General features: G+C 45.6%; 1 protein-coding gene across 2 annotated transcripts; it reads right to left on the bottom strand.

The window, feature by feature from the left end:
• Positions 1-3,532: 3,532 nt before the first annotated feature.
• On the bottom strand, positions 3,533-12,571 carry LOC309330976 (uncharacterized protein). 2 transcript variants are annotated; one of them, XM_081842930.1, is made up of 9 exons: positions 12,364-12,571; positions 11,452-11,523; positions 10,288-10,897; positions 9,863-10,061; positions 9,016-9,696; positions 8,828-8,901; positions 7,300-7,438; positions 5,337-5,374; positions 3,533-3,698 (listed from the first exon to the last, which is right to left on the bottom strand). In XM_081842930.1, exons 1-9 carry the CDS (start codon positions 12,502-12,504, stop codon positions 3,628-3,630), a joined length of 2,025 nt encoding a protein of 674 aa, XP_081699056.1. In that variant the 5' UTR covers positions 12,505-12,571; the 3' UTR covers positions 3,533-3,627. The 2 variants fall into 2 exon arrangements, with proteins under 2 accessions (XP_081699056.1, XP_081699057.1); XM_081842931.1 differs by having other exon boundaries at positions 7,300-7,414.
• Positions 12,572-13,448: the final 877 nt, after the last annotated feature.

Raw genomic sequence — 13,448 nt, 5'->3', positions numbered from 1 at the left:
GGCAATCCAACAAATCAGCCTCAGCTCTTCTTCTGATCTGCTGTGGACCACACTGCAGGGCTGTCCTAAACTACTATCTCTCTCATCACTGCCTCCCCAAAACCCTGTAAGAGGAGTGGGGTGACTGTTATGTACTGAAGTTCTCACCCTGGGCCAGCAGGGGGATACTGTAGATAGTTTTCACTCAGGTCCACATATGCAAATAAGGAATTGAAAGTGATGTTCAGTGATTGGATAGTTACAAAAAATGGTTACTGTTGCGTTCTAGTGGAGCTCTCTATAAGCAGGCTGGCTGAACCCTTCAGTGCAGTTCTGTTCTGGCCTGTGAGTAAACAAGAGCTGTTTGAAGAATCGCTATGTCGTCTGATCAGTGCCGTGGCGTGGGGGGTGCAGGGGGGGCCGGCCGCACCGGGTGCAACCTCTGGGGAGCGCGCTCGCACTCGCAGCTCTCTGCCCGAGTGCTAAAATCCATGGGTTCAAATTACTTGCCTTGCCCCGGGTGCTGACAACCCACGCTACGCCACTGCGTCTGATATGTTCACCCACAACTTAACAGTGACAGTGGGGTTGCTGTACGCTGCTGTCTCAGGCCACCAATTATTATTATTATTTCTTATGTATTCGTTTTCTCAACCACCCTTCACAACTTTAAAAATACAGCATAAAAAACAGCTAAACCACACTACAATCAACATAACGAGACAGATCCTAAAATATCAGGTGTCAAAGGCCAGGGTAAAGTCTTCAGCACATAACCCCCCCCCCCCCCCAAAAAAAAAATTGTGCTTGGCAAGAGAGAATTCCACAACTACAATGTGGAGAATGGGTCTAACAGCACTAGATGACAACATAAGGTTATTGGAAGCTACCCTCTCAGCCTCAGCCTGACCCACAACCCCTGCTGGAAGTATAATACACCCTCAGCCTCAACCTTCCATCCTGAAACAAAGGGACAGCATTCTGAACTTGCATTGGTAAGGCTATTATTAAAATGATGAAAAGGTTTTTCTACGTTATCCCTTTTTTTTTACGGAAAATAAGGCCAGAGTCAGAAAAAGCATGAAATTCATTCTTTGCGGCTGCCATTTGTTTGAGGGTGGACATGCTAAGTCACAAAGCTACATCAAAATCTTGAATTTCTCCATTGATTTCTATAGGAAACTTCCACTTCCACAAAGGAGGGCAATGGCTTCTAGGTTCAAACTAAGGGATATACAATAAAATGTTGCAGCATGGGCCACTCCTATTCAGGGTTCTAGCCAGCAATGCCCTTTTCTATTCCATTCCTGCCAACTCTCTTCTAGGGTCTCTTGTTCTTCTCTTTCTACAGCCAGCCAGCTTTCCACGGCCACTGACTATGCTCAGTCCTCATTGGGCTGTTTGCGGGACTTTTGTCCCCTTAAGATTATTATTTTTCTAATGTGTTTTCGTACTCTTGTAAATCCTGCAGTTTCCCCAAGCCTGCTGATTTTGTGCACCGAAAGTGCCATTATGCCTACATAACCATTAGTTTTGCCCAGTGATTTTTTTTCTGGAGCTACACAGGGGTAGGCATATCCCTAAACATTTTGTGAATCTAAGTTTGGCCTCATTGAGGGGCAGGATTTCACTATTGTAAGACCTTCCCTACACTATGAGTAGAAAAATGAGAATACCCCTAAACATTTTATTTTTAGAAAAAAAGCACTGGTTTTGCCTACATAACAGGTGGCACGGTGACCATGTTTTCATTCTGAGGGCCACATTCTTTTCTGAGTAACCCTCTGGGGGCCGCATTCCAATGGTGGAAGGCAAAAGTTGGCAGAACAGTGAATAGAAATTTTACTTTTGTACCAGAAGGCTAGTTCTACCCCTACTCACACACCCCTCTCTATCCCTGATCCAGAAAAAGCAAGAGGCATTATCATAACTCAAGGACACATTTTAGCCAGACAAAAGTACTTGGGTGTTGTCAGGGAACTGCCATCGGAGCCAGAGGCGGAGGGAAGGCTCCAGAGGGATGCCGGAGAGGGTCCCAGTAGGGAGAGAGGCAGCCCATCCGCTGGGGAAGGAAATCAGCGTAGCACCAGTAGAGGAGGGGGGCAGATGGGGGAATCGGAGAGAAGGCTCCAGGACTCCTCACAGGAGACCAGTGGGGAGAGCACGGGTCCTCCGCTGCCCACACCCTCCCTGCGCATAAGGCTTCCGCGCAGGGAGAGTAGGCGGAGACTAGGCGTCAAATAACTTCTTTGCTGGAAGAAGTTCAAGAAACGCCCACTGACGGATTCTGCCAGCAATTGAGACAGCCACGGATGGGTGGCTGTCCGGACAGAAAGGGTTCACCCAGGTAACCCAGCCAGGTGTGGCGCCAACTTACGCACGAGCAACCCCCTAGAACCATTACAGGTGTGCATAGCAGGACCGGTGCAGGGTTTGGTGAGGGGAGAGTTCTGAGAGGCTTGAGGGAGAGGCTAAATGGGTCACATTCAGCCCACGGGGCTTGAGATTCCTGCTACTGAGTTATGCTGGAATTATTTATGGAACACAGCGATAATAGAGAAAACCACTTGCCAAATCAGCATAATAAAAGGTCACCAGACTTTTTGTGCCATTTGGGAATTAGCTTTATTACTTATATAGATATGACTAATTTTCAGAGACATCCATCCACAGTTTACATACAGATTTGGGGGGAAAGACTGAAACATCTGAATTCATCTTCTTCGCTTCTGACTTTGTTTTTTATATGTGGTGACGGGAATATTGTTTGCCTCTTGAGGGGTACAGAGACATGCAACTTTTTACAGATGTTTCCAGGGTCCACTAATGAAGAGAACTTAAGCATTGTACCTAGAACAAATGTTTTTGATACTGACCAGTTATATATATATTTGCATTGTTTTTTGTCAATAAGTATTAAATAAAAGCAAAAACTGTGAAAACAGGAGGCTGGACTAAATGAGCCCTTTTTTAGTTTTTTATTTATACTTTTCAAATGTATACATTTCATTAATTTTCCAATCCATTTAACATTTCAGATTTTTACTTAATTCCCCCTCTTTCTGCAGTTCCTTAAATTAATTTTTTTCATACCTTCTGCATATCCAAATTCATTTAATTTACTCATTTAATTATCTAAAGTAAATATACACTCTTATAAAACTGCGGGTTATTACAATAATCCTGCTAATGTTTCAACCTGTTTACAATTTATCTGTAAATATTCAATAAACCATTTCCATTCTTTTACAAAAAGTTTATTATCTTGATTTCTAATTCTTCTGGTAAGTTTCGCCATTTCTGCATATTCCCTAAGTTTTTGTATCCATTCTTCCTTTGCTGGGACTTCTGCTTCTTTCCATTTTGGGGCAAGTACTGGTAACATTCTTGCCGCTGTAGTAGCATACATAAATTTCTATACAATTTAGGTAGTTCTGTCCCTATAATTCCCAAAAGAAAAGCTGCTAGGATTTTTTATATAAAAGTTATTTTGAACATATTTTTCAATTCATTATATATCATTTCACTGGGAAACGGACTAGATGAACTCATCCAACAGGACTGTTCATCCGTTCTTATGGTGCAGGGAGCTGAACTCTTGGGCTATTACTATTATTTTTCTATCTTGTTTTTTCTGCCCTCCTCACTTCAGTCATAAAAGTCGTCTTTATCATGCAAGCTGTCATCTTTGCTTGTTTCCTCTGCGTCAGCCCAGAGATCTGTGGAGAGAAAAGGGTATGGCCATGGATTGAAGCGTCTCCTACAGTGTATTTCAGTATATTCCCTACTTTTGCAGAGCATTGGGGAACCTACAGCCCTCCATATGTTGCTGGACTACTGCTCCTATAATCCCTGACTATGCTAGCTGAAGCTGAAGGGCACAGGAGACCAGCAACATCTGGAAGGCTAGAAGTTCCTCACCCCTGCTCTGCAGAAATATGCAGTCTCCTAGCAACACACAGATCACTATTTTTCCCGCAGTTTGGTTGTACTCTTTTAGCTCGAGATGCCAGCAATTGAACCTGGACCTTCTTTATGCAGAGCCTAGATTCTACCACTGACTTTTAGTCCTTCCCTGTTTGTATCCCGGGGCCAATTCCAGACTATCACTATTTGGAAGAGTGGGCTTCTATTGCATACTGGCAAATTCAGTGTTCCTCCACTGAATACAAGATTCAACCCAAAGCTTGTGCGAGCAATTAGAACTATGGTTGCATACACATGGCATTTTATTCTAGAATCTGTTGAGACTGAGTCGTTCCCCCACCCACCCACATACATACTCTACACATAATCTAGATCTACTGCATATTTTTTTGATCCTTAAAAGTGCATCTTGAGAAACTGGTTCCACTCTAGCAATGAAAGCTGCTTACAGATTGATTCTGCATTATCCCACAGGGTGTCCATTTGAAAATATATGAAAACAAATGTAGGCAATGGATAGGGACAGTTTGTATCCACAACTGCCCAAATACATTGAGGGTGGGTGTATATCAAGATTGCAATCTCCTCTTTCTTCTTCATTTACCTAGGCATGTGCAGCAAGGAAAAGGCATGGATAACATAATTAGGGTGTGGGGAGGGCGGAGATTATAATACATTTCTCAGGAAACTGAACCCACCCTTGTGGACATCTAAAATCAATCTAGATTGAAAGGAGCATGTTGAGGACAAGCATGAATTATTACAGATTGAGGAAAAACTACATTTTTGTGCTACAAACAGGTTAGTGCGCATGCAGCTTACGCCCAGTCTTTATTGAACATTCATTCTGATTCATTTGCAGAGTGTTTACACATCTTCCTTTTAATCATTTGTACATTCCCTACTTTCCATTGCATTTCCCCAATGCTTTCCTAACTACAAAAATCTATTCTTTCTTTTTCTTTTTTTGAAAAAAGTGTTGTTGCACTATGGTGACAAAACATTTCAATCCACTCTGATCAGGGAAAACAACATTTCCAGTATGTGCTCGAATCATTCCCACAAAATAGCAACAGCCTGGAGGCCTCCTCAGGTTGTGCAATTAAAGTGTATTTGGTGCAACAAATCTGCTTGGAAGAAAAACACAAAAAAACACCTCCCAGACTTTTTGTGATGAGTAAAGTGGAAGGAAAATGAACTGGAAAGTGTTTGACAACATTTGTTTGGCACAATGTCATATAACCTCCCAACAAATAAATCAGAATGAACATTCAATAAACAGTGGATGTTGTATAAGTTCCCCACTAAATGTGTGCAAAACGTATCGGAATGAACTATCAATAGACAGGTTGTCTGGAGTGGCATGGTTATTATCCTGAGAGATTCAGTTTAGGCTGCCATTTCTCTGTGCCCAAGAAATTTCCTCTCACCTTGGAGCCTTTGAATATCTGCCTCACTCTGCTGATCCCTGTGGAGAAAAAAAATCAGATACTGAAAAGTGGGGATCCAAATGCAGAAATGCCCCAAACAGGCTTCGCTGCAATACCAGAGTTGTGTCCCACACTGTGCTTCTCCTCCACCCCACCCCACCCTTGCCCCTCTTTGCACTTCCAAGCTGACCTGGCTAGGATTCCAGGTTCTATATAGCTCACAACCCCTCTGTTACTGCAGTCAGAGGGAATAACCTACTCCTGTTTTGTTTCTTTCAGTGGGTTGTATTTGCAGACCCTCCAAGTGTCCCTGTTTTCCAGTCGTCCTGGTTTCTGATTTGATCCTAGAATATCCCGCTTTTCCTTAGTACGTCCCTATTTTCATTGGAGTAATGTTGGAGGCTGGGCTGGATTTAGGTTTGATGAGGCCCTAAGCTCCTGAAGGTAATGGGGCCCTTATATGTCCAGCTGTCCTTTTGCCTGCCCAGCATCTTCCAACATTCAGCTGGCCTTGGTTTCTAGCATTGTGAGAGAGACTGCATGGATCAGTGGTGTAGCGTGGGTTGTCAGCACCCGGGGCAAGGCAAGTAATTTGCGCCCCCTAACCCGTGGATTTGCGCCCCCTAACCCTAACCCCCAGATGTTGCGCCCGGTGCGGCCGGCCCCCCTTGCACCCCCCACGCTACGCCACTGGCATGGATATTGGAACTGCATAACTCCAAGGTCCACTAGGTTCAGTGGGTCTTCCTCACAAGCAAGTGACTCATAAGAGCATTGTCTTGGAGCCACTAGATGGCGCCTTGTTATCATGGGATAATTGGTATTTGAGGCAATGGAGGATCTGATGACAAAGCGAGGGAAGAAAGATGAAAATTCATCAGGAGGATGAATCATCTTCCTTATCAAGAAAGGCACAAATAGCTGGTGGTTTTCGGCTTAGGAAAAGCCATCCATGTAAGAGGAGACAAGCATCTTCTAAGGACATGGTGAGGGATGTGGGCAGAGTTAATAAGTCCAGTTCTCTTGCAAAGATGTTTAGATGGACTTCCTTGGAGAGGAATAGACCTCCAGGTGCTATTTAGGAACCTGAGGAGCTGCCTTATCCCAGGGTCAGACTATTTGTCCACATAGGCCAGTACTGGCTACTCAGGCATCCAATTAAATTGATAGGAGGCAGACACATGATGCATATAGAATGAAGTACAGGCAACTCCTCATTTGCGCAGGAGTTACGTTCCAAGGCACCACACATTGAAGGGAAATTGTGTATATTGGGAACCCCATTGAAAACCCCCGCAAATATGCTCTAAACCTCTGGAAACCCTTGAAAAGCCCTTTAAAAAAACCAAAACTCCACCAAACTCTGTCACAATCGCTCCCTCCAAACTTCCTTGTTCAAACTCCAAAACTCCACAGACCTCATAGGTTGGTTCAATGGCTCATGGGATTGCTAGACGCCATTTTCACACTCCTTTAGGGCCATTTTTGCCACTTTCCATGCCCCTTCCAGGTTTGCAGGGATGTGCTTGTGCCTCAAATGTCCATAAATGGGAAGTTGCCTGTGGCAATCTATGATTGCTTCATGGAGAAGGGCTGTAGCTCAGTGGCACAGCACCCACTTTGCGTGCAGAAGGTCCCAGGTTCAATCCCTGATGTCTCCAGGCACAACTGGGACAATTCCTTCCCTGAAACCCTGGCAAGCCATCTAGACCAGGTTTTTCCCAAACTTGGGTCTCCAGCTGTTTTTGGACTACAGCTCCCATCACCCCTAGTTAGCAGGATCTCAGGGATGATGGGACTTCTAGTCCCAAAGCAGCTGGAGACCCAAGTGTGGAAAACCTTGATCTAGACGTTACTGAGCTAGATGAACCAATGGTCTGATTCTGTCTAAGACAGCTTCCAGTGTTCATGTTCCTTAAGATAGGATGGGGTGTAGATAAAGGAGGAGAATATGAGGCCCCACCTTGATTTTGGCTTTTTGGAGAAAGGAGCCAAGGCAGCTTCAATATCTGTATCAGCTTCACTCTCTTCCACTTCCTCCTCCTCCTCCTCTTCTCCTTCACAAATGGATTCTGTTCCTGCATTCGATAAATACATGTGAACTAGGAGGAATTTGACAGGAACAAGGGGGAAGATGGTGAGGGGTATCACCTGACATGGGAAAGTACTCCATCTTGGTTGCCAGATTCTCAGTTGCCGCTTTGTTAAAAGGACTTCCTGGGCAGAATTTAAACCAGCCTCCCCCAACCCACTGCTCTCCATGGACATCTCATGGGGCTGATGGGAGTTGTAGTCCTATGCATGTGGAGAGCAACAGGTTACGGAAGACTGGTTTAAACTGTTGCATTGGACCTCTAGAACAGTGTTTCCCAAACATGGGTCTCTGGCTGTTTCCAGACTACAATTCCCACCATCCCTGACCACTGGTATTGCTAGCTAGGGATGATGGGAGTTGTAGTCCAAAAAAAGCTGGAGACCCAAGTTTGGGAAACACTGCCTAGAACCTTAAATGATCTGGCTCCAAGACACCTCAGTGGACACTTCCTCCCAAACGAGATTCCATTTATTCAGTTCAGTGCCCCCAATCCAAATCCCGTTGTGTTGGATGAGAGATGAATGGCTACCATGGCCTTTTCCAACTGTGGTGCCCCCACAGTGGAACTCTCCTTGTTAATGAAGTTTTGAGACCAGGTGGCTGATTTCTTATTATCAATTAATCTCTGTCTGCTGCACTTTAGGATCCTTTTTATAATGTCCTTGGGTGCAATTCTAATTTGGGGGGCTGTAGATCACAGCGCTAGAGCACATGCTATGCACAGAGAAGCTCCCAGGTCCAGTCCTATCATCTCCAAGGAAGGCTGGGAAAGACCTTTGATCGAAACCCTGGAGAGTCACTGCCAGTCAATGTATAGTATACTAGGCTAGATGGAGCATGGGTCTGGCTTGTCATAAGAAAGCTTCCTGCTTTTCTGTTTGAATCAACCCTACAATGATGACTGGAATCTTACATTATTTTTAGATGGAGGTCCATCACACCTTGGCCAGAGCAGATGCTCTCTTTCATGCAGAAAACCACAGGTTCAGTCCTTCACAGGTTCCATCTCCAAGAAGTAGTTCCAGGAAAGACTGAAACTCTGGAGAGCCTCTGCCAGTCAGAGCAGACAACACTGAGCTAGATGGACCAATGGACATACTGCTTTGTTTCTAAACAGGGCATGTCCCATAGCTTCCTACTGAAATCCTGCAGCTTTTCACAATCCTGGGGTGGATTTTTTTGTCCCACTTTTTTGTGTTATAACACAAGAGTGCCCCTCCTGATGACAAGAAGATTGAGAAAGCATCACGGAACAACGAATAAAGCAGAATGACATGCGGACAGTTCAGTATAAATCCACCACTGATCCACCACTACATTAATGACACATCGCAGAAGACACTCAGAAAAAGTGCAGTGGAAATGTCACCATACGTTCAGCCAGCGCTGTGCTTACCTTCCTCCATGAGCTTGACCCCCAGGGGTTGCCCATTCTGCAGACTGGAGGTCTGGCAGCTGCTGCCGTCATCCCTCAAAGAGAAGAAAGAAGAACAGTGATGGGGAAGGGGGGGTCCATCTCCCCACGCAGGATAGGGGAGAAGGGTTCTGCCCACCTTCCACCCCACTGGAACACTGAGAACTTACTGCTCCGATGTGCTGCAGATCCTGGGTTCCACAGGGAACTGCTCTGGACCAGTATTGATGCTGGCTACATCCTCTTCTGGGCTCCTGGCTCCCTCCTGGCTTTCCGTGCCTCTCTCTGGGCCTCCCTGCTCTTCACCGCTTCCTCCAGCCCTGTCTGGCTCACCATAATTTTTGCTGGTTCCTCCTTCCTCCTCATCCTCACTCCAACTTCTTCCCTGGCCATTTCCATCTCCCATATCCAACTTCACTGCTTCCACCTGAGCTTCCAGCCCTGCAGTTGCCTCCCTGTTTTCTTGCACATTTTGAGTTTCCCCCGAAGATCCTGGTGTGTTGTTTCCTTCCCCTGTCCTGCTCTCACCCACCACATGAATCCCACCCTCCTGTTCTCCCTGCCTAGGCTCCAGTACTTCAGCTCTACCACTTTCCAGGGACTCCTCTTCATCCTGAGCTGCTGTTTCCCCTGGAGACCCATGGTCCCCGGACATTTTATCCCACCCCAAATCCAGACCTCCTGCAGCTTCGCCCACCTCACTGCCACCACCTCTTCCCTTTTCCCGTTCCACCTTTTCCCCAAGGTTTCCATCCTCCTGCCCACCCTGGACCAATATTTCCTCTTGTCCCAAAAACTTGCTGGGCTTATGGATTATCGCTGTCTCATCCTCTTGCAGCAATCCTGGAAATCTGGAAACAGAAGGAGGGGTGAGGTTGTGAGGTCAAGGGCAACGGGCTCAGGTTCATAGGCTCCTTCCAAGAAATGCCAAGGAGAGCAAGTTATTGAGTTTCTCCTGACAACTGTCCTGGTGAAGAACCACGGATGGCTGAGATTCCAGGGTGGTGGTAAGAATACCTGTTTGGGGGCACCTGTGACAAATCTTCACTTTGAACTGTTGTGGGAGCATCCTGGCACTGTTTCAGCTGCATCCCTTGTTGCCTCAGCAATGCCTTGGAGGCACTTTCAGCCACCCAGTGCTCCAAATCTGTCTCAGCTGTGTCCAAGCCACTGCCACCTGAGCTCATCCCCAGTGGTCCATGCTGACCCCAAGAAGCTGGTGAGAGAAAGAGGGAAAATAGGTTTAAGTTTTACAGCTGACCTGGTGACAGGGCTTTAACTTGAAATCGAGTCTTGAGACTCTGAGCACACAGGCAAGAAATAAAAGATGAGCGGACTTCTGAGCAAGTGCAAAGTACTTTCTCTGAGGGGCAGAATTATGTTCCCCAGAATTTCCTGGGTGTTGTCAAGAGATAGAAGAAAGCTGATGCCAGCATCCTTACCTGTTGTGTCCCTAAAAAGCATCGTAGCCTGTGACCTTCCTTGTGGGCTGTAGGCCAGGCTGCGCCCGTTCCACCTCACCGACATGTTGTTCAGCTCCTCCCTGGAGCATCCACTGCTGCTGCTTTCTTCCCTCGGGACCTCCCTTGTGATGGTGGTGCTGGCAGCAGGACTTTTGGTAGGATGGTCCTCTGGCCCCTGGACTATGCTAGTCCTCTGCCGTTCCTGGGAAAGGTCTCTCCTCAACATGGTGGCCTCTCTAGGGATTGTCCAAGGTTGGGAGGACAGAGAAAAGGATCCACCTTGGCCAGGAGATATCAAGACTTCCTCATCCTTCTGGGGTTGCCATGGAGACCGTGAGGAAGACCAGGCCTGACTGCGATGATCTCTGGAAGTTTGGGAGCTGAGTGTTATGGAGGGGAAAGGATGGACCACGGAATGGCCCCAGCTCTTCCTGTGCTCCCCGAAACCTGACGAGAGTCTCCCATAAGTTTCTGGGGCCCAGGATGGCACCGTTTCAAAGGGGTGAAATGGCAACTGTTCTCTCTGGCGTCTGATTTCAAAAGGGAGCTGCCCATTCCAGTTAGCAGAGTGGGGTCTTGCCAGCAGTTCCTGGGATGCAAAGAGTGAAAGAAAGGCACGTGGGAGCCAGAATGGGAAATATTTCAAATATTCACTCTTCAAATGGTTATTTCCTTATGTTTGCTGGTGGTTTGAAATAAAACAAGGTTTAATTATTTCTAAATGTATCTTAAAGAGCCCACAGCAAAAAGCTAATAGGCAACCGTCAGCATCAGAAAGTGGATGCTATACCTCAAACTTCAGAACTAGAATCTGGATGACAAATATTTATTCCTGAATTTATAAACTGCTCTACCTTTAGAGAATTCCCCAGTGGTGAACAAAAATGAAACATAAATACTATTTTTTTTGCTTTTTTTGCAGAAATTATTTCAGAAATGTAAAAAGTCAGCAAATTTCAGATTTGAATGGGACCCCTTTTAGATGCAAGGAGACAGGCCTGAAACTTATTTGGCGGGGGCAGTGCTGGGGCACAATTTGCCCATTCCTAAATGCATATGAAATTTCACTTCAAAATAATATTATTCATTGGGTTTTGGCACAGCGGATTATATAGTTCACAACAGCCACCTGAGTTAGTTTACCTGTCTCACATCAGACCCATGTGGCTTCTGAAGGCCTCTGCTCAGATGCGGAAGGGATTCTTCATAGTCGCTCTGAAATAAAAAGTAGCTTTGGATCATCTGGGGGTGCCAATTTCTCCATCCCCAATTTTATCCACCAGCACCCCTTAGTTTAACTCTTGGCAGGTGAGGAGAGATTAGAATTTTGGATCAACCATTTGTTTTCTCCATCATGGGAGCATGAATCTAGCTCGGAAGGTTAATAGTGACCCAGGTGGGTCCTTCAAAAGGATGTTTCTAGGCCACCTGTTTCGCTCAGGTCCGGCTTGCGGGTTTCCTGTGATGGGCATCTGGCTGGCCACAAGATGCTGGATTAGATGGGCCTTTGGCCTGATCCAGCAGCCAGGTTCTCATGCTCTTATGATGGCAAAAGTCCTCTTTGTCTAGGATCCAACAGCGACAGCTTACTATCCCCATGCAGGGAGGATGAGGAGTATCAGCCCAAGCCAATGGGAAATAGTCAGCAACATCTACAGGGCAACAGGTTACTCCTTCCTGTGCTGCATGGAGGTTTCATTTTGGCCGTTGACATACTGCACCTTGATCCAGTTTCTTTTAAAAAGCTACCTTAGATTAGCAGCCATCCCTACTATCTTATGAATATCGCCTGTTAGTTATATGTTGCACCCTATAATTCCAAAACCTAAGAATTCAATAGGCAGATCTCTTCCCGTCACTGCATCTGCATGCTGGGGGGGAAATTGGGACTATTAAATGTCTGCCTCTCAAGATGTTGAATGCATGAGAATTGCTAATTCTGCCCTTGCAATATAGCAACATTACGCAGAGGAAACCCACTGCTAGCAATTGATGGGGATTCTTCTCCTGTGCGCCTGATTTCAAGCAACCCCCTTGCCCGTTTTTCTTGGCTACCTTGGCTAAATCGCTTCTCTTCCTCCTCTCCCTCTTCCTCAATGCATCTATCTTGGCCGACAGATCCGCCAACTGGGCCTCCACTTCAGCAAAGTCCTGCAACAGCTGTTTGTTCCGGATCCGTGCTTGGTTCTCATGCATGCATAGCTCAGTCCATAACCTGCATAGTGCAGCCACTTGCGTCTTTGGGCTAGGGGAGAAAATAAGAATGACTCTGGCACTGCATAAAGTGGAGCAGGGTAGCAAAAATAACTTGGAGGGAGGAAACATTATAAGAGGTTGGTCAGGGTGGGGGAAGGTAAGCATGATAAAGAGTGCCATGTATCTCCAGGGCTTAAGGCTTCATGGGAAGCCCTTAAAAGCACCCTGCTTTGCATTACTGGTGAGCTACATTGAGGAAAGTGTTGTTCTGCATAAGCTGGGCAGTCATTTTTTAAATTAAGATGCAGCTGCAATTGCTCGTGATCTTCCTTATCTCATTGCTGTGCTGCTCAGCACGTAGTGCTGTCTATGAATGAGGGGGGAAAGGAGGTAGAGATGTGGAGATGCAGCAGGAGAGACTGAATAAAAGAACTGAAGAACTGTAAAGTTGCAGGAATCTGGCAACTGGACTTCATGCTTACTGTGAACTTTAAGGAAGCAGGAAACTAAAAAGTGGAAACCCTCTCTGGGCTCAGAGAGAGAAACTGAACAAGAAACTGCCGTGTCTTTGGTGTGTTTTAGTAACATAGAAATTCATCCTGACATTGCTACATCATCCAAAATCGCTTTGAAGTCCACACTGTGATAACGGTTTCATAATATTTGACATGGTGATATATCACAAATCACAATGTATATGCTAGGTAAAAAACCGTGATATGGGAAAAACTGTTCATCACTTATCTCATGATTCCTGGCTGCCCCTGTTGCTCTGTACTATAAAATAACAGTTGTAACAATATGTTAAAAGTAAGTAAAAAATGGATCAATTTTAGATATCTAAGTAGTAGCCGTTACCAGGACATTATCCGTACTTCAGTATTTATCCGTACAACAATATTTAGCTGGTAATATATCACAATGTAGTGATATATTTCCCAATA

The sequence above is a fragment of the Podarcis erhardii genome (assembly GCF_964252035.2).
Source record: "Podarcis erhardii genome assembly, chromosome: 15".
NCBI classification, from domain to species: Eukaryota; Metazoa; Chordata; class Lepidosauria; order Squamata; family Lacertidae; genus Podarcis; species Podarcis erhardii.
Note: the sequence above shows the minus strand (reverse complement) of the source record. Positions and strands in the feature narration are given on the sequence as shown.